This window comes from Podarcis cretensis (assembly GCF_951804945.1).
Source record: "Podarcis cretensis genome assembly, chromosome: 16".
In the NCBI taxonomy this organism is placed as follows: Eukaryota; Metazoa; Chordata; class Lepidosauria; order Squamata; family Lacertidae; genus Podarcis; species Podarcis cretensis.
Genome location: NC_137186.1, coordinates 24369946 through 24397051, shown reverse-complemented (window position 1 = coordinate 24397051; position 27106 = coordinate 24369946). Strand labels below are relative to the sequence as shown.

Genomic DNA, 27106 nt, shown 5'->3' with positions numbered 1-27106 from the left:
TCTTATAAACGGTTCTTAAATATTATTCCTCAGAGTCACTTCTTTCAGATACCTTCTGAGCTCTGCTTCTCCATGACCAGCCACCCTCAAAATGTCGAACGCGCCCTTCCCTTTGTTTCCCCGCTCTTTTTTCTAACCTCCTGGCTAGAGCTGGCTTGTATCTCCCCTCCTCCGAATCTGAGCTAGAACTGAACCCTTGCCTTTCCTGGGAAGAGCCGGTCCCTCCCTGTTGTTCCTCTTGCTCTCTTCTATTAGATTCACTGCTTTCCTTCCCCCCTTGGGGAATGCTTTCTCCCTCTGAGAAACTGGAAACTTCTAACTCTTCCCTGACATCACCCCCTTCCCTAAGCCCCCCTTCCTCCTCCTCACTCTCCTCTGTTTCTGAAGGACCGAACCCTATGAACTCCTCTTCCTCGCTATCTGTCTCTTCAAAAATTTCTTGAAGATGCCAGTTATGGGGTTTTGGCTTGTGGGGATATTTTCTATGAAATTCTCTCTGCAATTCTGGAACGTTAATTTTTTCTGCTGGTTCCCGTGAGTTCTCAGACTCATCTAACCCTTTCCATGCAACCAAATACTGTAATTTCCTCCTACTTACTCTCGAGTCTAATATCTCTTCCACTTCGGTCTCCTCTTCCCCCATCATGGTGGGAAAAGGAGGTGGTTCCCTTGAAATTTGATACTTATGCGCTGGTACAAACACTGACAATAATGATCTATGAAATACAGGGTGTATTCTCATATTTTCAGGCAAATGAAGCTTGTAAGCGACTGGGTTAATTTGAGCCTTTACTTGGAAAGGTCCCAATCTCCTTGGTTCTAGCTTTTTACACCTCCCTCGTATTGGTAGTCCCTTGCTAGATAGCCATACCCAGCTCCCTACTTGGATTTCTTCCCCAACTCGCCGGTGCCTGTCTGCAGCTCTCTTGTAAGCCTCTTTAGCTTCTTCCAAATCCTCTTTCAGTATCTCATGAATACACCTCAACTCCTCTATCATTTGTTCTGCTGCTGGTACTGCTAACTGCTCCACTTGACCTGGGAATGCCCTTGGGTGCAAGCCATAGTTTGCCACAAATGGGGCTCTGCCCGTAGACACATGCATTGCATTATTATACGCAAACTCTGCTAGACTCAGTTCTCTAACCACCCGCTCTGCTGATAACCAGCATAACACCTCAGATATTGTTGTAGTGTTGCATTCGTTCTTTCAGCTTCCCCATTGGTTTGCGGGTGTCTCGCCGACGTGAGGCTTAGCTCCACATCTAGTAACTGCATTAACCTCCTCCAAAATTGTGATGTAAATTGGGCCCCTCTATCTGAAATGATTTGTGATGGCATACCATGCAACCTAAAAATATGATCTAAAAGCATCTTTGCAGTTTCCTGTGCGGTTGGAATTTTGGCACATGGTATGAAATGTGCCATCTTGGTTAGCATGTCAACCACCACAAAGATCACTGTTTGCCTATGCGATGACGGTAGATCCGTTATAAAATCCATAGACACCACATCCCAAGGCCTTCCCGGCATGGGCATAGGTTTGAACAACCCTGCGGGAGCTGCTCTGGGTGCCTTGGCTCGTTGACATAATTCACAACCTCTTACATATTGCGTTACCTCCTCCCTCAACTTTGGCCACCAGAACTGCCATGTGATCTGATACAGGGTCTTTTCTCTACCAAAATGTCGTGCAGTCAGGTTATCATGATGTTGCCTCAACACTTTACCTCTTAGTTCACCTGCAGGTACATACAGCACCCCTCTCCTGTACAACAATCCACCTTTTTCCTTGAAACCTTCCTCTTCCCCTCTACCTTTTCTCAGTTCCTCCATTTTCTTTTGTGCAAACTCATCTGTTACTGTCAATCGCTGGAATTCCCTGCCGTCCACTACTACGGCTGCACACCCCCACTGATCCGATCTCAGCATTTCTCGCAACTTGGGAGGTGCTTCCCCTTCCATATACTCAGGTTTGTGTGATAGCGCATCTGCACGAACGTTTTGATGCCCAGGTATGTACTCAATCCTAAAATTAAACCCAGCAAAAAACTCCGCCCACCTAATTTGCCTTTGGTTTAGCTGTCTAGCAGTTCTCCAATACTCTAAATTCTTATGATCTGTTTGTACCACCACCTGATGTGACGCCCCTTCCAAAAAATATCTCCACACTTTAAAGGCAGCATGCACAGCTAAAAATTCCTTATCAAATATGGTGTAGTTTTGTTCTGATTGATTTAATTTTCTAGAGTAGAATGCACAGGGTCTCCAGTCCCCTCCCTTGTCCTGTTGCAGCAGAATGGCCCCAATAGCCCTATCAGAGGCGTCAGTTTCTACCTTTATACGTTTACTGGGATCTAAGTGCATAAGATATTTTTCTGAAGCAAACACCACCTTTAATTTATCAAAGGCCTTCTGTGCTTCCTCAGACCATCTGAATGGCCCCTTGCCTCTTAGACAATCAGTCAGTGGCATTGTGATTTTGGAGTAATTACCTGTGAATTTACGATAGAAATTAGCAAATCCTAAAAACCTCTGTAGATCTTTCTTAGTTTTAGGTGCCTCCCATTCCACCACTGCCTGAACTTTACTGGGGTCCATGTGCACCCCTTCGTGGGAAATGCAATATCCCAGGAACTCCACCTTTTGTGTGTGGAACTTACACTTTTCTAACTTCACATATAACCTGTTGGTCCTCAATCTCTCTAACACCTGCGTGACATGTTTTACATGTTCCTCCATACTTTCACTATATATTAAGAGGTCATCTAAATAGGAGACACAGACCTGATCCAGTATACCTGCTAAGACGTGATTGATGAAGGTTTGAAATACCCCTGAGCCATTTTGCAAGCCAAAAGGCATTACCAAGAATTCAAATGCACCATACTTAGTACAAAAACTGGTTTTCCACTCATTCCCTTCTCTGACCCTTATCAGATTATATGCTCCTCGTAGATCAAGCTTGGTAAAGACTTTGGCTGATCTTACTCTTTCTAAGAGGTCATCTATACGTGGCAGTGGGCACACGTGAGGCTTCATTTGGCTATTAAGGATTCTGAAGTCACATACTAATCTCGGTGCCCCTTCCTCCCCTTTCTTTTTGACAAAAAAGACGGGAGCACCCCCAGAGGCCGTGGATTCTCTAATAAAACCTCTCTGCAAATTCTTTTGCAGGAACTCCCTCAATGCTGCAGATTCTACTTCTGACATGGCATATATCTTGCTTGGTGGCAACTGTGCCCCAGGGACTAGATCTATCTTGCAATCATAGGGCCTATGTGGTGGAAGTTTATCCGCTTCTTTTTCACAAAAAACATCCCGATAAGCAGTATATTGTGATGGAATCTCACTTTCATTCCCCATCAACTTCCCTGCTACCTCTGTTCCCATTACTTCCACCGAGATTTTTCCCTTTTGCCCCAAACAATGTGTCATACAATATATCGAACCAAAAACCAAAGACCTTTGATGCCAGGCAATCACCGGATTATGACGATTGAGCCAACTCATGCCCAGCACCATCGGGTGCCCAGCTAGTTTGGTCACATGAAATGCCCTGGTCTCTGAGTGATTACCCATATCCATTCTCATTGGTGGAGTCTCGTAAGTCACTTCTCCTGAAAGTAGTGGTCTGCCGTCGATTGTTTTCACTCGCAGTGGGAAATTCAAAGGTAACAAAGTGATTTTGTGTTCCTGTACCAATTTCTGGTCTGTGAAATCTGCTGACGCTCCTGAGTCTAACAGCGCCTCTACCTGGACCCTGTGTTCATTGGGTAGTTGTAGTTGCACTTTCACTGTTAGTCCTGGAATAGGTGGTTCCGCGTGAGAACTTTCTATTGCTCCTCCACCCGGCTGCAAGCTCCCATTTCCAGCCGGGGACCTTCGTTTCCCTGATGCAGTTCCTTCAGGCAATTGTCTTCTCCCATGTCTGCTCCAGATAGAGACAATCCTTTACGGTTGCAACATTGTCGTGCCAGATGCCCTGGTTTTCCACAGACAAAGCAATGTCTCATGTCTCTTCCTCTCCCTGCATTTCCTCTTACCTTGGAAGAGGTAGTAACTGGGAGGGGTCTGGCTGCTCCTAATTCCATGGGCTCTGGCCGCTCTCATCCTGGTACATTGCCCGCTCTGCTTTCTGTAGAGTACTTGAGAAGTTCAAGTAGTTCTCACAGTTCTTATCAAGCAGCTGGAGATTTCCCAGCTCCACTCTTGTAACAGTTTCAAAAGCTCCCTCTAGAGGGGAACAGTCTCCACTTGTATCAATCTTTTCCAACACAAATCAAAAAGTAAAGATAGTTTCAATTTTCAGATACTTTTCCTCCCTTTTAAACGCAGAAGCGGACAATGGAAACAATATATTTCTCTTATTTAACTGACTGTCAGCATCCGTTCTCTTCGCTGTCAATAAACTCTCCCGAAACGTCAATCACTGGGAGCCCATTCCCAGGTTCAGAGCAGTGGTAATTTAATTTTAATCACTCTCTCCTGCAGGATACACAGTCCAAAATTTCCCCCTCTTCTCCTGCTTCCAAGGGGGGTCTAATAATTTCAATCGATGGAAGTTTAATCCTTTACATAAGACTTTCCAAGACCTTAACTTGTAAGCTCTTTGCTTCAGTCTATTTACAAAAGGGGAAGGCGGACTTCCTGTTTTGAACCTTCCCCGTTCGATGCCAAATTAAGATATTTAAAGATCCAATTTTCCTTTTTACTCACGGGTTGTTGTTTAAAATCCAATTGTCCACAAGAAAAAGTCAGCGCTCTCCGGCAACAGCAATGCGGCTTCACTCCGTGAAAGAAGCGGTTGATTCAAAGCACCGCGCCGCTCACCCCACGTCACTCCGGATCCCCAAAACAGGGTTTCCCCGCGAGTAGGGGAGGTGCAAAAGGTGCCAGCCGAATCCCAGGTTCACAAGCTTCTTCCGACTGTGATTTCAATGGGTCTCCGCCTTCGCCGTGGCGGTTCAGACCCAACTTTCCATGGAGCAGGTTCCTCCCGATCGGAGGAGCTCCGCCATTGCCGGGGGGCGCCAACCCGGAAGCCTGTAAGAAATTTCTGTCTTGAAAGCCATGTATTCAGAGCTTTCTCCCTTGAAGCTACGTGGACGTATAGTAAATGTTTTACTCACTCTATCCCCACACGTCGCTTGCAACATGGTTCTATGTTCTCCCAGTGCTGCTGATAGTACGTCGACTTGACTTTTCAACTGTCAGTTCTGTTGCCATAAGTCCTGTAATGTTAGCTGGAGCGCTGGGGTTTCTCCTTGCCCAACTGGCGCCACAGCTCCCTCCATTTTGGCTTCTCCTTCTTTACTTATAGTGAAGAGGCGCAGAGCAGAAGGTATTCTGTCAGGCCTGGTCGTTGTCCTATTCAGATCACCACACAAACGCTTCCTGTTCTTTTATAAAACTTTTTATTGCGTATTAACAAAACAATCTTATAAACGGTTCTTAAATATTATTCCTCAGAGTCACTTCTTTCAGATACCTTCTGAGCTCTGCTTCTCCATGACCAGCCACTCTCAAAATGTCGAACGCGCCCTTTGTTTCCCCGCTCTTTTTTCTAACCTCCTGGCTAGAGCTGGCTTGTATCTCCCCTCCTCCGAATCTGAGCTAGAACTGAACCCTTGCCTTTCCTGGGAACAGCCGGTCCCTCCCTGTTGTTCCTCTTGCTCTCTTCTATTAGATTTACTGCTCTCCCTCCCCCCTTGGGGAATGCTTTCTCCTTCTGAGAAACTGGAAACTTCTAGCTCTTCCCTGACAGTTATAGAGAAATGATTTTGCCTGGCACTTAAAGGTAGCTAATGAAGGCACCAGGTGAGCCTCCCTGGAGGGGAGCAGGCCACAGATGGGAAGCCACGGTAGAAAAGGCTTGTTCTCATCTATCATTTGCATGATTTTGCTTCTTGCTGCCATAGGTGGTGATGGCCTTTCTTCAACTTAAAAAAAAAAAAATTAGATAACCATGGCTATGGTCTGAAGGTTTATGCAAAGAACCCTAGATTATAAATGGATGATCTTGAGGTAATGATATTAACTTTGCATTTTTGCGTACTAGAGTTCACTTGTCGTAAAATATATACAGTGCAGCTTTTGAAGCCAAATGCCAGTGTGTTCTCGCTTCTTGTCTGCTTTGAAGCTAAGATTTCATTGGCTTCTGTGGCTTGGATCTCTCTGGGTGAGAATTAATAGATTTTTATCTGGCTTTAATTTTTTTTTTAATTTTTTTTACAGATGTCAGTTCTCTACTTTTGAGCAGTGTCAAGAGTGGCTTAAACGGCTGAACAATGCCATCCGCCCTCCTTCAAAGATAGAGGATCTCTTTTCATTTGCTTACCACGCCTGGTGTATGGAGGTATATGCTAGTGAAAAAGAACAGCATGGTGATTTGTGTCGACCAGGTACGATGCAGACATTTTTTGTGTAGTTGTAGAGATAAATGAGCTTGTTCCGATTGATTGAGGTGCTGGTGGATTTTTTCCTTGGAAACTTTCAAGGTTAAGGGAGTGAAGGGTTTAATGGATAAGTTTTAAAGCTGCCACTATTCAGTTGCCTTTTTTTTTGTTCATTGTATGTGGCTGCTTTCTCCAACATACAGCTTTCCTGCTATTTTTAATATTATCTATGGGCTTCTTCATAGGCAGTTCAAGCCAATTGCGTATTACATAAGCAGCATTAGGATGCCATGTCATCATGCATCCATTCAGTCTTGACTATGGGATGCCACAAAGCCAAACCAGAGCAAGGGCAATGTGTTTGGCCTTCTTTCATAATGGGTGAATATTCTGGCCTCATTTTGCAGACCCTCTGGAACAACAAGCTGAAATGGAGAGAAGGCATTTTGTGGTAATAAAGTGCTTCCCCCTCTCTTTTGACGTAAGCCTATAACGTATGCATGTGCAGAAACAAAAATTTATTATTACACTTTATGCCATTACTATAGAAGGTCATCAGGTTGGGTTATGGCTCCACCTTCTTATAGTAATGGAGAACTGCCTTTCAGGTGAGAGCCAACAGTTCTTTCTGCTAATGCCATCTTCATAATAGAAACAGCCAGTTACAATGCAAATGATGTTTCACTTATTCTTGCTCTTGCAAATTCACATTGATATATGCAGTTCTCTGCAGAGCAGAATTCTTGAATTCAAACTCTTACTCAGTTGAGAGTTGACCAGAATTATACAGTGGTATGAAGGTGCTGCTGAGAAGAGCTGTCAGTATTGCAATTTTCTGGCATACACCAAGAGAGCTTTGCTGCTGCACAACGATCAGTGAAAACTTTGGACCTGATCCACAGTCAGAGGGGTTATATCATATTCAGGGAAGCTTACTTAACCCCTCCCACCCAGAAAGGGGACTTAGCTCTAACTGCAAGTTATCCTTAGACCATAGAATTGAAGTGAAGCACACTCTTGGCCCCATCCGTTGGTGAGGGGAAAGTTGGTATGTGTGTCATCTCATGACCCTGAGATTCGCATGCTCTTCCAACTGAGCTACTAGTACGGGATATTTGCAGCTATTAAAGAACCAGCTTTTCCCCCAGCAAATGTTTACAAATCGTCTTTTGCTTGTGGAGTAGCATCATGTGTTCCTCAAACAGGCCAGCCTAATTGTACAAATTGATAATAAAATTTGTCTGAGCGCTTTTTTTACAAAGGGAAGAAGTGCATTGAAACTAGAATGGGGCAGGCAAATACCAACCAGTCTTTAAGGGGCTTTAGCTTAACTGGTCTTCAGCTAAAAATCAGGAAACAACTGATTATTAACCTATCACTGTGTGCAGAGCCAATTAAAATAACATGATACCGCTAAAGATGGTTACTAAATTTAGATTTTCATGGTTGGCATAAGCAAAGCAGATTTTCTACTGTTGTAATTTCATGACGCAGGTGGCGCTGTGGGTTAAACCACAGAGCCTAGGACTTGCCGATCAGAAGGTCGGTGGTTCGAATCCCCGCGACGGGGCGAGCTCCCGTTGCTTGGTCCCTGCTCCTGCCAACCTAGCAGTTCGAAAGCACGTCAAAGTGCAAGGAGATAAATAGGTACCGCTACAGCGGGAAGGTAAACGGCGTTTCCGTGCGCTGCTCTGGTTCGCCAGAAGCGGCTTAGTCATGCTGGCCACATGACCCAGAAGCTGTATGCCGGCTCCCTCGGCCAATAAAGCGAGATGAGCGCCGCAACCCCAGAGTTGGACATGACTGGACCTAATGGTCAGGGGTCCCTTTACCTTTACCTAATTTCTTGACAAAATCACTGGGGCCATCTCTTATTAAGTTCTTTTCATTCTACTATTGTCTTCTTTTGTTGTAGGAGAACATGTAAGTTCAAGATTTAAAAATGAGGTTGAACGGATGGGTTTTGATATGAACAATGCCTGGAGGATCTCCAACATCAACGAGAAGTACAAGTAAGTTCTGTGGATGCTTGCAGACAGCTGGCACCAGCCTAACTTTTATTGAAGTAGGCATTTTGGAGCAGAGCATATCATAGCCCTTGCTGTGGTTGGATGCACTTGTAGATCCTGGTACTGCTGAGCAGGTGGGGTTTCTTAGTAGCCTTAAAGCTCTGAAAAGCAGTGATAGATCACCCCATGTAGCTGCCATTTTGTAGTTCTGTAGTGTCTGCATACACCACTGCAAGCCTGTTTCATGGAATGTATGTAGACACTGCTATCTGTCATCTAGCCTCAAAGGGCTGCTAAAATGAATAGTGCAAGTTACCTAAACACTTTGGGTCTCCTGTCCAGTTGCTTCCTGGCCTTAAAAGACCCAGGAGCATCTGAGAATAAACAAGCAGCAAGGTTGGGTCATGTAATATAAGGCTGTGTCAGGCAACTTGGAAACCATTTTTGCTCTCCCTAGGCGAGTGCTCTGTTCTTGAGAAAGTAGTGCTCACAAAGGACTGTGGAATAAGGGAAGACAAGGAAAGAATACTTTGCACCTTGAGCTTCTATGTTGGAAGGGTGCTAACAGCTTGCCATGGAAGGAAACCAGTGCTGTGGCTATACATGCATGGCTTTAAAAAAATGTCCTCCTTTTCCCACACAGGCTCTGTAGCAGCTACCCTCAAGAACTCATAGTTCCTGTTTGGATCACAGACAAAGAGCTGGAAAGTGTGGCAGGCTTCCGATCTTGGAAACGCATCCCTGCTGTGGTTTACAGGTGAGGCCTGCACTGAAGCACCCATTAAATTGAATATAAAGTGGTGTGTGCACTTTTTATCACCTTGCCAGATTGCTTAATCAAGCAGCTTAGCAACTATGCTGAACTACAAAACTGACACCATTGATCTTTCACTTGCCTTTCTTTGGGCTATGGAGCATTGACCCCAGATGCTCAGCTGTAAGCTCAGCTGGCTGGGACTTGTTCCTTGATTCACTCCAGCTGGCCCTGCTGCAAAGCCCACAAGCCCTTCAAGATGTGTAGGAATGATTGGATAAATGGTGGCTGTCTCTGTAGTCCAACAGTTGTGAAGTGGTCTCTGCAGGGAAGTCCATTTGTTTCTTTGATTATGACCTTTTTGGCATCAGGTGCAAAATATTCTACCTTTTAATTTTACTCTTATGTTTTGGTGTATTTAAACCTGGGCACATTGCTTTCCTTTTAATGATTTTGATGCTGGTTTTTATAATAATTATCTTGCTGGTCTGTTTTCAGTTGTGTTTTTTTGGTCCTGATTTTGCACTGAATTCTGAGTTTTTATGTCATTTGTTTTGAGAAATGCTTTATTGACTGGATTTTATTTGATTTATTTGTAAACTGCCCAGGGGACTTTGTTTGACGAGCAGTCTAGAAATGTAATAATAATAGTTGGCTACATGGGTTGTTTTGGGACACAGCACAGGTTATATAAAACTATAGATGGGCTTCACGGACTGCCTGTTTCTGAACAAAAGGCACAACTAAAGTACTGAAGCTGCTGATCATCATTAACTTTGGCAGTTTGTCACTGATCTCTCTTTAGGATTAAACAGGCAGCCTCCCAGTTCTAGACATCTCTGCATTATAGACATTTTATATGCATCAACAAAAACTGGTTGAAATTCTGACCCTGGTATAAGTGGTCATAGATCTATTGGTTCCGTTACTTTGAAACTTATTTCTTGAGTATTCTGACACAAATCTCTTTAAATCCTAACTTCATTTTTTTGCTGCGTTTTGATTACAAATGTTGATTCAAATGAAGTTCAGTATGAAATACTGTTTTCATAGGGCATACATTAGAATGCCCTATGAAACAGTATTTCATAGAAAGTATTTCTGCTTTAGAAAGTCAAAACTACTTTTGGAATTCTACAGTAAGGTGGCAATTCCTATGTCACTGTGCATTTGCTCTGGCATTACCTGCACTTAGGGCCCTATTGTGATGGCTACTGTTAGCTGTTTCATTTCTGTTTCCTATAGGCATCAGGGCAATGGGGCGGTCATTTCCCGTTGTGGGCAGCCAGAGGTCAGCTGGTGGGGCTGGAGAAATGCTGATGACGAACATCTTGTCCAGTCAGTGGCCAAAGCTTGTGCCTCAGATTCCAAGTCTAATAGCAGTAAACTAGTGAATGGAAACTGTTCAAGAGATTTCTCCAATGGAGGAGACCTCTCTGATGTAGAATTTGGTAAGTTTGATTATCTCGTTGTTTCTCACATGTTGCATTTCGGAGTCTCCATAGAGTTCGAATGGCAGTTTCCCCCCTGATAGGGATTTCAACCTTTTACCTGCAGCTCTTTGTGCTCTTGTGTGTAGGACACCTGGATGCCTGCTCTGCCTTGGAGGAGGTGTGGGGGGAGGAGGATAGCCAGGGTGCCACTCATGTCATTGATGGGCCATAGCTTAGTGGTAGAGCATCTGCTTTACAGAATAATAATAATAATAATAATAATTTATTATTTATACCCTGTCCATCTGGCTGGGTTTCACCAGCCACTCTGGGCAGCTTCCAACAGAATATTAAAACACAATAGTCTATTAAACATTAAAAGCTTCCTTACACAGGGCTGCCTTCAGATTTCTTCTAAAATTCTGGTAGTTGTTTTTCTCTTTGACATCTGATGGGAGGGTGTTCCACAGGGTGGGTGCCGCTACCGAGAAGGCCCTCTACCTGGTTCCCTGTAACTTGGCTTCTCGCAGCGAGGGAACCGCCAGAAGGCCCTTGGAGCTGGACCTTAGTGTCCGGGCAGAACGATGAGGGTGGAGACGCTCCTTCAGGTATACTGGACCGAGGCCGTTTAGGGCTTTAAAGGTCAGCACCAACACTTAGAATTGTGCTCGGAAACATACCGGGAGCCAATGTAGGTGTTTCAAGATCGGTGTTATGTGGTCTTGGCGGCCACTCGCAGTCACCAGTCTAGCTGCCGCATTCTGGATTAGTTGTAGTTTCCGGGTCACCTTCAAAGGTAGCCCCACATAGAGCTCATTGCAGTAGTCCAAGTGAGAGATAACTAGAGCATGTACCACTCTGGCGAGACAGGTCCCAGGTTGAATCTCCAGCATCTTCAGGTAGGGTTGGGAAATTTCTCTGCCTGAAACCCTGAAGAGCTGCTGTTAGTGCAGATAATACTGAGCTACATAGATTCAACAAAAAGTGGCCTCCTGTGTACATAATGACAGGGTGGAATGATAACTGCAGGAGACAGTTTGAAGGAGAAGCAAAATGGCAGTTGGTTCTAGGCAGCCCGGTGGGGTGGGCCTTGTGGCCTCACTTCTCCCTCTTCTGTAACCAGGTTGAATCAGCTATTGCTGGTGCCGGAATTAGACGTGAGGAGTATGTTCCACTGTCAAATCAGCTCCTCTGCTTCTCTCTTTCTTGATCTCTTCTATATGTAAGATGCCGTATAATCCATGTGTCAAGTGTGCCCTTTTTCGATAACTGCTGCAGAATAAGCTGTTCTCTCCTTTTCTTCTTCAGATTCCTCCATCTCCAACGCTTCAGGAGCAGAAAGTCTAGCCATTCAGCCTCAGAAACTTCTGATCTTGGATGCACGCTCTTATGCAGCTGCGGTGGCAAACAGGGCCAAAGGGGGAGGCTGTGAATGCCCAGGTAAGTAGCCGTGCTGTTCTCTGAGCATTGTGCAAAGGTGTTTACACATGCAGAGAAGGAGTGGGAGTGGAGACCTTGTCTAAACCAGATCAAATTTTGGTTACCAGAGTAGCTACCATTAATTCAAGGAGGTTGGAAATGGGGTGTGTATACTAAAAATGTTCAAATCCAAAGGGGTTGTTGCTTAAGAAGAGAAAGATGCCATCTTTTGTCCTGCAATTTAGATCCAGTCTCTAAAGCTAAACTACAGTATTTGATCATGGAGTCTTTACCAGATTTTAATCAAAAGTATGGGTTTTTTATTAGCTTTTTTAAACCCACCTTGTTTTGTTTTAAGGAAGTGAAGGAATTGCACTGCATGGCCAAATTCACTAAACCATGGTGTTTAGTGTTGCATCTGAATTTCACCACAGAATGCAGAAGTTGCAGGTAGCTTTGGGCTCATGTGTCTACCCCTTTCCCTGTTTGTAATTTGTAACAAAGAGCAATTTTTAGTTTCACCCAAATTGGTGAAACTCCAGGTTGTTGCAGATTGCAAACAAGAAGTTTTTAAATTCCTTCTCCTGATGTGCAGAGGAGGAAGGAAGGGAAAAATTGAGAGAGACATCTGCTTAAATTTCTGTAGAGCCACTACTGGTGTGGTGCAGACAGTAATGAGATCTATCTATCCAGGGGTCTGATAACGAGGCCAAACACTTATGTTCCAAGTGACACCCTGATTCTCTGTATGATTCAAAAGCTGCAATAGATGTCAGCTTAAAAGTTTATAATATTATGGCATGTGCTTGACATCATTTATAAGTTCGCTGATCCACCCAAACCAATACATGGTGAAAAACTGCATGGTGCACCAGCCAGGTGCCTCTTATTTATGAAGACCTAATGATTGTAATTTGTTTAAAAATTGCAAGATGGTACAGAAGTCCAGCATAAACCCATACTTCCACCCTCCAGGCTGCATTCTAATCGTACCAAAAAACTTTTAAAGTTCTGTGCAACTACGTCACCCATCCCAAACAAGTACAGTGGTAACCCTGGTTACAGACACATCAGGTTACAGACGCTTCAGGTTACAGACTCCGCTAACCCAGAAATAATACCTCGGGTTAAGAACTTTGCTTCATCTTTGCTTCAGGATGAGAACAGAAATTGCGTGGCGGCGGCGTGGCGGCAGCAGGAGGCCACATTAGCTATAATGGTACCTCAGGTTAAGAACAGTTTGAGGTTAAGAACGGACCTCCAGAACAAATTAAGTTCTTAACCCGAGGTACCACTGTATTGGGATCCGTATACTTGAAATTCCTACATACAAAGTAGCCCATGGAAACAATTGAACTTGTATGTCTACAGTTACAGGTGTTGCTTCCTGGCAGTGGTTCAGGAGTATAGTGGCTGAAGAATGTGCCACTGTTGTCATGCTAATATCCAGACAGGTCCTGAGCATGCTGACACTACACAACTCTTATTTTTCAACTCCTCCACTGCCATGTCCATGTTGCTAACTAAGGGGGTTGTCTGACTTCTGTTCACTGGTGATAACAATCAGTTTCAAGCCACTTCTATAGATAGAGACCATTGTTCCCAGCAAGCAGTCCAGTAGATCAGTAAGTTCATGTGTTTTCTTTAGACTGTGTTAGAATAACTCCCTCTATTCTGTCATAACAGTCGTCCTTTGTCATGATGTTTGGTGTGCCTGAGAGAACCTCAAAGGCTAGAGGAGGCTGATGGGATAATAGCGCTTAGCACAGGCCCCAGCTGCTGCTGGCTCATTTTTACAGTAAAGCTCCTTCATTCATTTCGCTTCTGCCTTGTTTGAAGTGCCTTATCTTCTGCTTTTAACAGAGTATTATCCAAACTGTGAAGTAGTGTTTATGGGAATGGCAAACATCCATTCTATTCGGAAGAGCTTTCAGTCGCTGCGTTTGCTCTGCACACAAATGCCGGACCCAGGAAAGTGAGTGACATGTGCGCCTTCTCTCTGCTCCCCCTATACACACTGTTGTCCCCTTGCACATCTTCCCTTCCCAGCACACATTGGTATTGCTTTTTAAACAATCTAATCCTCAGTCGTCTTTTTGTCATTGTAAATAAAGGCAGTCATTTGCATGCCTTCCACCAACCTTGTGCCCTCCAGATATTTTTTGATTGCAGCCCCCATTATTCCCAGCCATAATGGCCATTTAGAAGGCACCAGGTTAGTGAATGCTGGATTAGTTATTAGATAAGAGAAAATTAACATTTGTAATTATTTGTGTGTGTGTGTGTGTGTGTGTGTACACACACACACACACACACGCACACACACATATATTTAATATTGGCTTTTTTAATTTAAAAAACCTAGGTTTTTTTTTAATCCATCTATCTCCAGACCTATTGACCTTTGCTGTTTTCCCACACAAAATAGGAGGGTGCCCCGGAATACTGCCAACACACACTCCTGCATTGTTGGCATATGTGCAAGCTTACCTTTAGGAGGAACCTACCTGTTGTTACTGTTCTCTTTCGGAACCTTGGATAGGCTTCTGAGACACCCCAAGGTTTCTGGAAATAGAGGCTTGGATACCCACTAACTTAAGCGATTTGTACTTTTTGATGCAGAAGGGGAAAAGTATACCCTCCACTTGTTACTGAAATTTGCTCAACCTACAAACTTCACTTTAACAGAACAGAGAGGTCAAAACTATTCTCCCTTGTTGATCTGCAGCTGGCTGTCAGCTCTGGAAAGCACCAAATGGCTGCAACATTTGTCTGTCCTTCTGAAATCGGCACTTCTGGTAGTTCATGCAGTGGACAGAGATCAGCGGCCCGTCTTGGTGCACTGCTCAGATGGCTGGGACAGAACCCCGCAGATAGTGGCTCTGGCTAAGCTGCTGCTGGATCCATATTACAGGACCATCGAGGTTCGTGGCATGGGAAATAGCACAGTTGGGGGACCTCTAAATCGTATTTAGAAAGGTTTATGGTGGTGGCTCTTCTAAAGAAGAGCATCTGTGGCCTTCCAGATGTTGCTCAGCTGCTATCCCCATTGTTCCTGGCCATTGGCTATGCTTGCTAGGGTTAATGTGAATTGTAATTGAGCAACATCTGGAGAGCCAGTGGTCCCCCACGCCTGATCCATGTGCTTTCCTCCAAACTGCTGAAGAATAGGCTTGGCATGAAATAAAATGGATTTAATGCCGGAAGGGTTTTTGGGGGGCGGGGTACATAGGAGAAATGTGAGTTTGTGTCCGAGAATGAAATAGGTAGTTTGAGGTAAGGATCATTTTGAGGTGCTATTAAGGATGGCAGAGATAGAAACATGGATCTGGCCCTTGGGGTGCCACCTGTGTGTAAACTCTTTTCCGCAAGCCTCATTGATGCAAATGAGAGCAGCTTTTCTTCATTTCAGTGGGGCTTGCCCATGAGACTTTCATAGTGAATTTGACCCCTTGCTGGTTAATTGCTAGGAGGGAAAGCATTTGGGGTTTTCCACCTCATGCCAGCATATCTTAGTTTGGCTTTGTGGACTTGAGCCTTGTGCAAATTTAATTCAGTGATGCTTCCCTCAGGGTTTCCAGGTGCTTGTGGAGATGGAGTGGCTGGATTTTGGCCATAAGTTTGCCGATCGCTGTGGTCATGGTGAGAATTCAGATGACCTGAATGAACGATGCCCAGTGTTCCTGCAGTGGCTCGACTGTGTCCATCAGCTCCAGAGGCAGTTCCCCTGCTCTTTCGAGTTTAATGAAGCATTCCTTGTGAGTTGAATACTTTTACACACTGCTTCTAATATTTTGAACCTTTTCGTAGTTCAGTATTCGGATATGAGAAGGAAGCTACCAAGCCAAAAAACAGTAAAAATCTCTCATTGGAGTCTGCAGAAATGCTCACTCAGAGGATAGTTAGGTATGTTCCATAGCGTTATTTAAACTCTGAATTAGAAAATCAAATTTGGAATTCACATTAAACTCAAATATTTCAGACCTGCGTATCTGTGTTTTGGTTGTGTGCGCGAAAGAGAAATCAAGAGATCTTACTTTTCAGGCTTGTGTGCCAACAGTAATATAGCTGCATCCTTTCTATATAGGTCAAGTTGGTGCAGCACACATACTCCTGCCTCTTTGGTACATTCCTGTGCAACAACGCGAAGGAGAGAGGTGAAAAGCACACCCAAGAGAGGACCTGTTCAGTTTGGTCTCTGCTGCGAGCAGGAAACAAAGCCTTCAAAAATCTGCTTTACTCTTCCCAATCAGAATCTGTATGTACTTTTTATTGTTTGCACTCCTATAAAAATGTAACCAGTCTGGTGCACATAGTTCTTTTTCCCTTTCCCATTCCCACAACACTCCTGTTAGGTAAATCAAGATGAGGCGATGTATGATGCAGCTATATATATGATTGCAACTTAGTGGAGGCAGGCAAATTCTACTTCAAGGCGAGGCACTTCAGCCTACCTCATTGAAGCAAGAGTTTGTATCTAAAAGAGGGTAAAGGAACCTGGTCTTCCAAGACAATGCAAAAGACTGTATTAGGTGACCCAGCTTGGGCAATATGTTCTTGCGCTGAACAAAGTTTCATGAAGCCAAAAAGACTCTCAGAGCTACAGCACTCTGAGAATAGTCTAAAGATGTAGGACACAGTCCAGCAGGATGTTCCTTTCTGCAAACCCCCTTGAGATGAGTAGGAGCTGGCCAAGAGCACAGTAGTGCTCTGAGACAGTTGGTCTGTAGGTCCATGTTGCAGTTTGAGTCCCTGTCCCCATATTCTGTCTTCATGGGAAACACCTGGGAAGTGTGACTTAAAAGCAGCAATTAGCCAACATTTGTGGTGGACATACTGTACTACTGTTCAACTATTTTAGATTCAGAGCAAAAGGGCTGTTAGGCATATAATGAACTGTAATTTCCTTATAGACCCCAAAAGTGCTTCTTGAAACCCACTCTTTTGACTACAAACATTCAGTGATCTTCAGTTAACCAATTTTGCAGCTGTTAATAATGTCAAAAAACTCTTAAGGCTTCATGTGCGCACTCCCACACATCCTTGTAATGCTGGTAATGGTCTAGCATTACATGCAGCCACAACAAATGTCACCCAACTGTAGGGAACGGGGTAGGTTTTGTGTTGTTGGGGGTACATTGCTTGAGAGAGAATGTGTGCTGAAGGGCACGTCATTATTACAGTATTCTAAAAGTATGGCTGTAAATAAGATAGTTAAATCACCTGGGAAAATGCATGTAAATCACTCTGAGCTCTTCTGAGACACAAAACGGCATAAGTGCAGTACATATAATAATACAATTTGTGGATGTACTACGCTGCTCATCTGGTTGTTTTAAAATAAGTTGCCATTTTAATATAACATTCTTGGTTTTGGGCGTTTGCTTGCTTTCCCAGTCCTTGCAATGATTCACCCTCTTTTGAAATACTTTGTCCACTTTCTAAATTAGTGGCACTGTGGTGGTTGAGAGTATGAGCAATGAGCTGGCGAGAGGGGCTGTATCAATTGATGGGGTGGGCAAACAGAGGCCATTCCAAAGTGTCCGGAAGGGGCAAGATTCAAATGGCTGCTCTTGAATATATTCAAGATTAACCTGCGACTGCAAATTAAAATGCAAGGTCAGTCAATCTCAAACCTTAATAAAAGGATTACAGCCTTCTTAGTAGTCTGTTCGTCCTCTCTCTCTCTCTCAGGTGCTGTATCCTGTGTGCCACGTGCGAAACCTCATGCTGTGGAGTGCCGTTTACTTGCCATGTTCTTCCCCATCGACCCCTGCGGATGACACCTGTGCCCCTTACCCAGTCCCAGGTTCCAGCCCTGAAGATCAGCCTCTGGGCAGGTGAGCTCAGAGTTCAGATGATGTAATGTAAGTAGATGTTTGACAGGTGAGGGAGTTGCCTCTATTGCTGTCCACGTGATTAACAAATGGCAGTTTTCAGGAGTTGTTGAGAGAGTATAGCATCATGCAAAAGATGATTATCTGGAGGCGTGATTGGCCATTAACAGCTGATTTCTAACCTGTAATTAGAAACAATTCTCAGCATTTTTCTTTCTTTCCTCTCAAGGCTGCCAAAGACAAGGTCATTTGACAATCTGACAATGGCTGGTGACAGCAGCGTACCGACAACCAACCGGCGTAGTAGCGACCCCAGCCTCAATGAGAAGTGGCAGGAGCACCGCCGGTCCCTGGAGCTGAGCAGCCTTGGGAACCCGGAGGACGACCCCTTTGACGGAGAATGTGTGAGCAAACAAGGCAGGACTCTGGTTGGAGCAGAGCTTTCAGTGGCTGTAGCAGAGGGGCAGATGGAGAACATTCTGCAAGAGGCTACCAAGGAGGAAGTGAGCCTGGAGGAGTGTGTGAGGGGCGTTCCAGAAACGGCAAGTAAAGAAGGGGGAGAGGACACTGCTCTTGATAAGGAAAGCAGGACTGAGAATCTGGGCAGCTCTACTGATAACATGGGTGGGAAGATTGAACTGGATACAGCAACTTTATTAGACAATCCAGTTTCCAGCCCACAGATGGATTTACAGGGTGCTTTTGAGCTTCAGGGGCAAGATGAGCTCCATTACGATGTCCAGAAACCATCTCAGGTGAAGGAACTACGGCCTGGCTTTTTGGGCAATGCTGTAAATAGTAACATTCAAAGAGCAGAGGAGGACAGTGTTAGTAGGCTACCTGTAGAGGTCACAATCCCTCAGGGCACTCCCCAGGCCAGCCTACCATTTCCTGTCCTGCATGAGATGGGAACATCAAACATGGAGAGCTCTACGGAAACTTTAACAGAGAATGGGGCAAAGACGGAGCTGATCCAGAATGTCTCTTGCCATTGGCTCCACCCCATTGACAACAGTGCTGGCGAACTTTCCCGCACTGTCGAAAGTCGGCCTGAGAACGAGGACTCAATAGAGCTACACAAACTGGCAGCGAACCTAAACAGGACTACTAAGAGCAGCAGCTTACATGACCCAATGCCTTCACCTTGTGCCTTGCCTTTAGCTGACTATAAAGAGATTGTGTGCAATGGAGAGCTGGAGCCTGAGAACAAGGTGGCAGAGAGCCCAGCAGGGTTCAGTGTTACCCAGAAATACCCTGCACCAAATGGACACTGTGTGAACGGGGAGGAAGGCAGGGTAAAGGCTTCCCTCAGCCGACAGGTCTCTGCAGCTAGCTGTAGTTCTGCCCCGCTGCATCTGAGGAATTTGCACCACAAGTGGGTTCATGCTATTCCAGGCCGGCAGCAGACAGCAAACAGCCCGGACCAGCCTGCCCGGAGTCACCTGGATGACGATGGGATGCCAATCTATGCCGATGTCATTCAGCAGCGCCTCCGCCAGATTGAAAGTGGGCACCAGCAGGAAGTAGAGACTTTAAAAAAGCAGGTGCAGGAGCTGAGGAGCCGTCTAGAGAGCCAGTACCTGAACAGCTCACTACGTTTCAACGGGGATTATGGGGATGAAGTGGTAAGTAAAGCGACCTTTGACATGATTGTGCCTGTGGTTCTGTGCAAGGAAAATGGATCCTTGGAAGTGACTCCACAAAAAAAGGCTACCTGGATACATATGCCCTCTTCCCCACAGATATATATGGCACATTGATAGCCAGAGGCTGGGGGTGTAGGGAACCAGCCTTTCCCGATTCACAAATTATTTCTCACTTAGTCCCCCTGGAGGTGATTCTGATTCATTACAGGCAGCTAGATGAATGGCTAATTTGCAAAGCTGCTCATGCTTTGGAAAGTGTGTGTGTGTGTGTGTGTGTGTGCGCGCGCACATGTGTGTTTTAGTCCAGTAAAAATGGCAAAGCCATACATGCTTTATTTGGTTGAGGAGGGCCACTGCCTTGTATAAACATTGTATATAGACTTGTTGATGTTGTATCAGGACTTCTTTATAGTTATTAGCAAAAGACGCCAAAGCACTGCTGCAGCAGAGACTAATTTATTCCATGTCCTGTCCAAGTTCATTGAATTGCCTATGCACCATTTAGGCCTGTTGAAAGGTCTCGACAGTCCAGTCCACTAGTTTCTGCATTTTCTTTTGAGTGGCCAAGAGTCCTCCCTCAAAAGAGGCACCCCTGTTGCATCATTTTTTAACCTGTTGGTGGTTTTAAGGGGAAGTTCTTTGTGTCACGTGTTTATGAGTGCAGGTGTTTATGGATGCTTGGGGCTGCTCCAGAATTTTAAAAAATGCATGCATAACATAAAGCATGAAAACAGGGTCGATCATGATGTGGCATGCAGTGGGATGGATCACCAGCTGGCAGTCCTTGATCCAAATCCCTGCTGTGTTCTGCTCACCAACATGAGATCCGTCATTGTGAGGTCTATTCAAAGGGGAATGAGCAACTGTGAAAAGGTGGTTAGTAGCCAGCCAGCCACATGCGTCCCATTCTTTCCAGTGCAGCCTGGATGAGAGAGAGCAAAATTGACAGTAAGTAACCTAATGAGTCGACAGGAAGCAGGTGGCGCTGTGCGTTAAACCACGGAACCTAGGGTTTGCTGATCAGAAGGTCGGCAGTTCAAATCCCCACGATGGGGTGAGCTCCCGTTGCTCTGTCCCTGCTCCTGCCAATCTAGCAGTTTGAAAGCACCCAGTGCAAGTAGATAAATAGGTACCACTCCGACGGGAAGGTAAACGGCATTTCTGTGTACCACTCTGGCTTCACTAGAAGTGGCTTAGTCATGCTGGCCACATGACCTGGAATCTACGCTGGCTCCCTTGGCCAGTAAAGCGAGATGAGCGCCACAACCCCAGAGTCATCTGCGACTGGACCTAATGGTCAGGAGTCCCTTTACCTTTACCTTTAACCAAATGAATTGGGGGAGGGGTGAATAGAGAGAGTGGATGGATATTTGGAAGGTAGGCTGTTGGGCTTGTGCTTGGCTCTGGATTGGCCCTCCCAAGTGATGTAGTTGTCGTCTTAAAGGTTTTGGGTGCAATGGGAAGACATTAAGACCTCAGTTGAGACTTCATTTCTATGCCAATATATAGAACTATCCTAAGGTAGGATTGGGGAGCCTCAGCCCTGGAGGCCAAATGCAGCCCTCCAGGGCCCATCTGTTTGCCCTCTGAACTTTATCCAGGCTACACCTGCCCTATTTTGCACCCTCCTTGAGTGTATTTGTCTGACTGGAATGGATGGAGAATAGAAGAGTGTGAGAGTGATTATAAAACTTATCCTACTGTGCAGAAGTAAAATTCACATCCACTGGCCACTTTTGCTTCTAGTCCTGCTCATCACTGGCTCGCGGCCTCTGGAAGGAGATGTGGTCCTTGGGCTCAAAAAGCTTCCCCTTCCGTGTCCTAAGGAGAAAGGCTTGTCCCATAGACTTCTGCTGTGTGTTGAGTAGAACTGCACAGTAGCTGGAAAACTGGTATTTTAAAAATAACCAGTGTTTTGTTTGCACAGCCTTAAAACTGTCTGAAACTGGCCAAGGGATTTGGCTGACAGGAGGAGGCTTCCATGGAGCAGCAGCAGCAGCATCTGCGGTGCTGGCACAAGTGGGGTGTCTGAAGAGTTTATTCTAGCTTCTTCCCCCCCAGCTGACACAGTCTGAAAGAGAAACTAAGTACCCCTGATCTCCTCTCATTTTCTTCCCATTTTTACCCAAAGGGGATGTCTTCTGGCCACTGCTGCCACTCCATCACTCCACTGTTGCCTCTCCCAAATTGCTTGTACTCCCACATTTGCTCTAGTGAAGCCCCACTCCGTTCCCTGTGCCCCACAACCACTGCTGTAGGGCTTAAATAGTCTTTTCTTCATGGTTGGATTATATGGTGCTCTGCATGGTGTACAGTTTTTCAAATGAATTGGAAAGCGACTGGGTCTGTTCAGGGATTCCATTGTTTACTGTTGGAGCTTTTGCAGCACCGTATTTATGCCACAGAGCTCTGTCTTCTGCTCCACATCACACACCTCTTCAAGTATCTACCATATAGAGATAACATCAGCACCCCAATCATTGCCAAAATATATGAGCCGTGAAAGTATATTGCTATCAGATATGCTCATGGCAACATTTGAATTTTAGCAATGAGTTTGGGCTTTCTGTTTTGCAGAACTTTTGAGGAATTTGGTAGAAGCCACCTCTCCACCCTATCCCATAATCTGATCTCTGAGCAGGAGGTTAAGAAGGATTCCCTCTTCTCAGCTGCCTAATCCATGTTCTGAGGGGTTGGGAGTAGGTTCTGTTCAGCTGTGTTTGTTTGCCAACAGACTTCAATCCCTGACTCGGAAAGCAATCTGGATCAGAACTGTTTGTCTCGCTGCAGTACAGAGATTTTCTCTGAAGCCAGCTGGGAGCAGGTGGATAAACAGGACACGGAGGTACAGGCAAAATCCATCTCTGTGGCCTTCCTCTCCCTTTTCCTTATATCGGCACCTGCAACTAATCACCTGGCTCTACTCTGTATCCCTTTGGTTCTGACATTGGTCTCTTGAAACCTCTTCCCTCTTGTCCCTGTTGTCTCTAATACTTAAAAAATCTGTACCTGTGCCAAAGAAGACCCATAGCTGTCAGTTTTCTGCCTTTGGACCTGCACTGGGAAATGATGAAATCATTTTCCTTGACTAACACGTGGTGTGTCAGTGTGCTTGGCTTATTTAGCTATGTAAGTGTGAGAGAAAGTTGGGGGCCTTAGCACTGGTTGTGAAAACTTGGTATTTGAGATGCTCGGTTAGAAGATTCTTCTGTTATTTGGCCAAAGATGAAGAAACAATTCCTTCCTTCCTTCCTTCCTTCCTTCCTTCCTTCCTTCCTTCCTTCCTTCCCCTCTGTATCCTACTTACTTTCTAAACCGTGTTGCTTGTATTTAAAGTTCTCTCTCTCTTTACATCTCGGTTCCCAGGTGACACGATGGCTTCCCGATCACCTGGCTGCACACTGTTACGGCTGCGACAGTGCATTCTGGCTTGTCAGCAGGAAGCACCACTGCAGGTAATGCATGTAGGATGGATAGTGTGGGGTGCAGGTATGCTATTCTGCTGCCATGTCCTGGAGGGGCTCCTCTTTCTTTTAGCCTCTGGGCACTTTGCCGTTTATTTTTCCTTGATAAGATCACTCTCCCATGTCAAACCATAGAGCCACACACGGCAGTGTTATAGCAAGGGTAGACACCCACTGCATAGCATTCTTCTTGCTGAGTCCACCATGGCCTGCGTCAGAAGGGCTTAGCTCTTGACAAGCTGTAAGAGTGTTATAAAGTTTGTCACACAGCCCACCTCCACACCTTACAGTTAAAGTACTAGTATACCACTTTAAAGACTCCTGGCTTCTCCCAAATAATCATAGGAACTGTAATTTCTTAAGGGGGCAGAGAGTTGTTAGGAGGTCAGATTTCCCAGTGGCTTTGCACTGGGGCTTAAGTATGAATCTTAAACTTCCCACCAATGCACAGTTCATAGAATCCTGTGGAAACTTGGTCCCCAGATGGTGATTTTAGAAGAGGGACAGAACCCTTTTGCTTTACACCTGCAGTCTTGTATCCTGCCCTTCCTCCCCAAAATGCCCAAAGTTGCAAACATCAAAACATTAAAGCAATGCAATTTAAAATAATTTTTTAAAAAACACATATAAAATAATTAAATGTAAAACATTTAAAAGCTGTCACTAAAGCTTAATTTCAAGTTTGCCATGGTCAGCATCTTTTAGCCATCAAATGCCTTGGGTAACCAGGAATGTGTTTCAGGGGAAAGTTAAAGTCAGTAATGAGGAAGACAGGCGCATCTCACCCAAGAGGGCAATTCTGCAACTGGGGAACCACCACTGAGAAGGCCCTGTCATGGGTCAGCACCAGCCAGGTGGCAGTCGGGTATAGCGCTGCCAACAAGGCCTCCCTTTTTAGTGTGTTTGCTTGTCTCAAACTTTCTCACTAACTTGTTTTGTTTCCAGTCAAGCAGCAGCACCAATACCCCCCCCTTCTTTTAGAAAAATATTCCTGGGCTTACTCTGCCAGTTTAGCACCTGGCCCGTGCTCATCCTTTTACACTGCATTTTCTGCTTTGAGCAAATGTTCATAGACAGAGGTCCTCTGCTTTGTGCTGAAGTCTGTTAGAACAGGAGCTTTGGAGAATGTTGGAAATGTCCCATTCAATTTCTTCATCTTCTAGCTGTGTCAAGACTTCTTAGCTGAGAAGGCTTCCAAAGAACAAGTAGGAGCCGATTTTGAGATTTGATCCATCTTGAGACAGTGTGTGCCATGTCCATTTCCTCAATAGTTAAATTGTGTTTCCCAGTCTGATTTCTGTGGCTCTCTTTATTTTATATTAAAATCAGAGGCATGTGCCTCATATCTCTTCACCAACACCAACACCCCCCCCCAACCACCATCACCACCACCAACAAAAAACCCAAACCAGTTTACAGTGGTGCCTCGCAAGACGAAATTAATTCGTTCCGTGAGTCTCTTCGTCTAGCGGTTTTTTCGTCTTGCGAAGCACCCCTATTAGCGGCTTAGCGGCTTAGAAAAAGGGGAAAAAGGGAAAAAACTCGCAAGAACTCGCAAGACGTTTTCGTCTTGCGAAGCAAGCCCATAGGGAAATTCGTCTTGCGAAGCACCTCAAAAGACGGAAAACTCTTTCGCCTAGCAAGTTTTTCGTCTTGCGAGGCATTTGTCTTGCGGGGCACCACTGTATTTTCTACAATAAGAAATGATGTTTCTCAGTGGAGGCCATGCACTGTGTTTCTGCACGTGTTCTTGCCATGCCTACTGATTGGAGGAAGGTGGGTCCGAAGAAAGATACCATGCAGAGATGCAGCAGGGACAGCCTCTTCCATTGTGGGCTATTGTTGGGCTCACAGGGGCCATTTAACTTCATTTCTCACAGCACACTAACATTTTTTATTTAAAACATAGCTGTATATTACCTTCTCTCAGGCTAGCAGGAAAAGACAGTGGTCTCACCTTGCCATTTCTGGGGGGAAAACCACAAATCCTCTGATTTAGTCTCCCCTCTGAGCTTTTTCTCCCCTCCTTGCAGGGACCCTGACCGTGTTGATCAGACTTGGTGAGCATTTGGAACAGCCTCTGTTGTCTGCTTGCACTTCTCCGATAACCTCTTCAAACTAACCTTTGACTCCCTCCCCTGCACTCCTCTTGCCCATAAATCATTACACCAAAGACGAATGGTAGCAGCCCAGTTGGATATTGAGGTCTGTGGGCCTCTTTTCACGTTATACTAATAAGACTTTTTGTTTCATACTGCATACTGCAACTTTGGCTAACATGCAAGTGGCTTATCTGCAATGAGTATTTCAATTATAAGAACAGGCAATTTCTGTGTATTGAGTGGTAGCATCCCGTTTGGTGGAGTGGAGACCCCCTGTATCGCTGCAGCTTACCTGCTAGAGCTGCAGCAAAGGCAATGTGTCCACCCTGCCCTGGCCCCATCCAGGTAAGCTGCAGTGACACCAGGGTCAGGAGAACAGCTCTAATCCTCCACACCTGCCACAACTGGTATATAGAAACCAACACATTATTTGGGCCTTTTTCCGTTGAATTTGGTATTACTGTTGGGGAGTTCTTGAGCAGTACATGGAGAGAACCTTACCAATCACTTCTGAAATAGCACAAGAGTGAAAAAAAGCCTTAATCGTGGGCTAATGGGCACTGAGTGAGGGACAAGACAGCGTGAGCATTAGGGTCTCCTCTGCTAGCCAGGTGGAGTAGAGTCCCTGAGAAGGATCATGACTTTGACACTGAGGGCCAAGAGTCTGGCAAAAATCCTGAAATGCATATAAGAACCTGCTTAGGGACTAAGTGATCCCTTTGCGTGAGTTTTGAACAGATATACCCAGGCAGAAAATTCCAGATAGTCTCTCTTTTACACAATGTCCAGGAGTTTCTCTTGAAAGGAAATATTTAGTCTTCTTTTGGCAGCTAGGTCGTGCTGTGAACCCTCACCCTTTCAGAATCTTCACTGTGAGGGCATTCAAATGGCTTTTTCATAGAGTGGTCTGTCTTCACTGCCTTGTTGTTTTCACTCCTGCTGTTCTCTCTGATAGCAGTGTCTATTGGAGTCCATAAGAAGACTTCCAAATCACCAGCCCAAGTCTATCCCTGAGTGAGTGATATCTAGAGGTTGCTTTGCCATGCTAGAAATATGAAAGTTTGTGAGATGAAAAATGGGGGGTTTCCTTATGCTTGTTACATTGACAGTTAACATAAAGAAAAACCACACCTGGCACGAACTCTTTATATAAAGCCAGTTGCCTCCTATCTCCCACTATTAAGCTACTGGAGAAGAGCAGATTAAACCTTCTATGTTTGTTTATGCCAACCTCAAGGCACCTGTAGTGAGGTGCAAAACAATTCTTACTTAATGCTTGCCTATATCTGCAAGTCAAAGATTATGAACCAGGGACCTTGTCCACTTATGCTGCTCAGAGCTGCATTTGGGGGAAAGCAGGTTTGAGATCAGAAGTGGGGGGTTGTGGGGTTCTAGTGGCACGCAGGACCCCATCCCTGCCCCAAGATGCATGTGCTGTTATGGCCCTGCTGTGACTGACAACTGACAGATGTGTCAGCTGCTGCATCCCTCATTCACTCAGTATGTGGGCTGCATCTTTTCTGGCTGCTCACTGCGTGGCTTTGCATGGTCCCCATGGACTCACATTTTCTTTGTGCTGAAAGACAGTGTCGCTGTAGTTCCCTTGAGCTGCAGCCGCCTCACTTCTGGCTTATGTAGGCTTTTTTCTTTTTTGGGGAGGAGTTGACTGTCTTGCCAGTCTTCAAGGCTCGATTCTAGTTAACTTCTTTTTGGGAAGCAACAGCCAGGAGCAGATGGAGACATAGCTGAAGTGTTCCATTGCACTGAAGATAGGCACGAAAGAAATTTGTGGCTCGGTTACAGGCTCTTTTCACCCCTCTAGATCACCATTTCTGGGCTGGCATCATAGCAGACATCACCATCCCGTGGCGCTCTGACCCACTGCAGCTTGCAGGGGGGAAAGAACTTAACCCTCTTCCACCCAAGCTGCTCTTTGGCAACTAGTCCAACCTTTTTCTGCAAGCACCAACTTAAGACATGTACTGTTGTGGAAACTGCATTTCTGAGTTGCAAATTTACTGTAATTTCTTCTCTTCCTGTTCCTGAC

At 45.1% G+C, this 27106-nt stretch overlaps 1 protein-coding gene across 15 annotated transcripts in view; it reads left to right on the top strand.

The window, feature by feature from the left end:
- Positions 1-27106, top strand: part of MTMR3 (myotubularin related protein 3) — a 64138-nt gene that overhangs the window by 34302 nt on the left and 2730 nt on the right. For 5 of the 15 annotated variants that reach the window (XM_079956456.1, XM_079956459.1, XM_079956449.1 and 2 more), the window contains 14 exons: positions 6235-6401; positions 8311-8407; positions 9048-9161; positions 10404-10609; positions 11900-12031; positions 13874-13985; positions 14739-14934; positions 15583-15768; positions 16098-16268; positions 17705-17850; positions 18077-19472; positions 22228-22338; positions 22860-22948; positions 24991-25017. In XM_079956456.1, the coding sequence (XP_079812582.1) occupies positions 6235-6401; positions 8311-8407; positions 9048-9161; positions 10404-10609; positions 11900-12031; positions 13874-13985; positions 14739-14934; positions 15583-15768; positions 16098-16268; positions 17705-17850; positions 18077-19472; positions 22228-22338; positions 22860-22948; positions 24991-25017 (3150 nt within the window). Of the gene's footprint in view, positions 1-6234; positions 6402-8310; positions 8408-9047; positions 9162-10403; positions 10610-11899; positions 12032-13873; positions 13986-14738; positions 14935-15582; positions 15769-16097; positions 16269-17704; positions 17851-18076; positions 19473-22227; positions 22339-22859; positions 22949-24990; positions 25018-26014; positions 27105-27106 lie in introns of those variants that run through there. The other 10 variants (XM_079956451.1, XM_079956463.1, XM_079956454.1 and 7 more) reach the window with 4 other exon arrangements.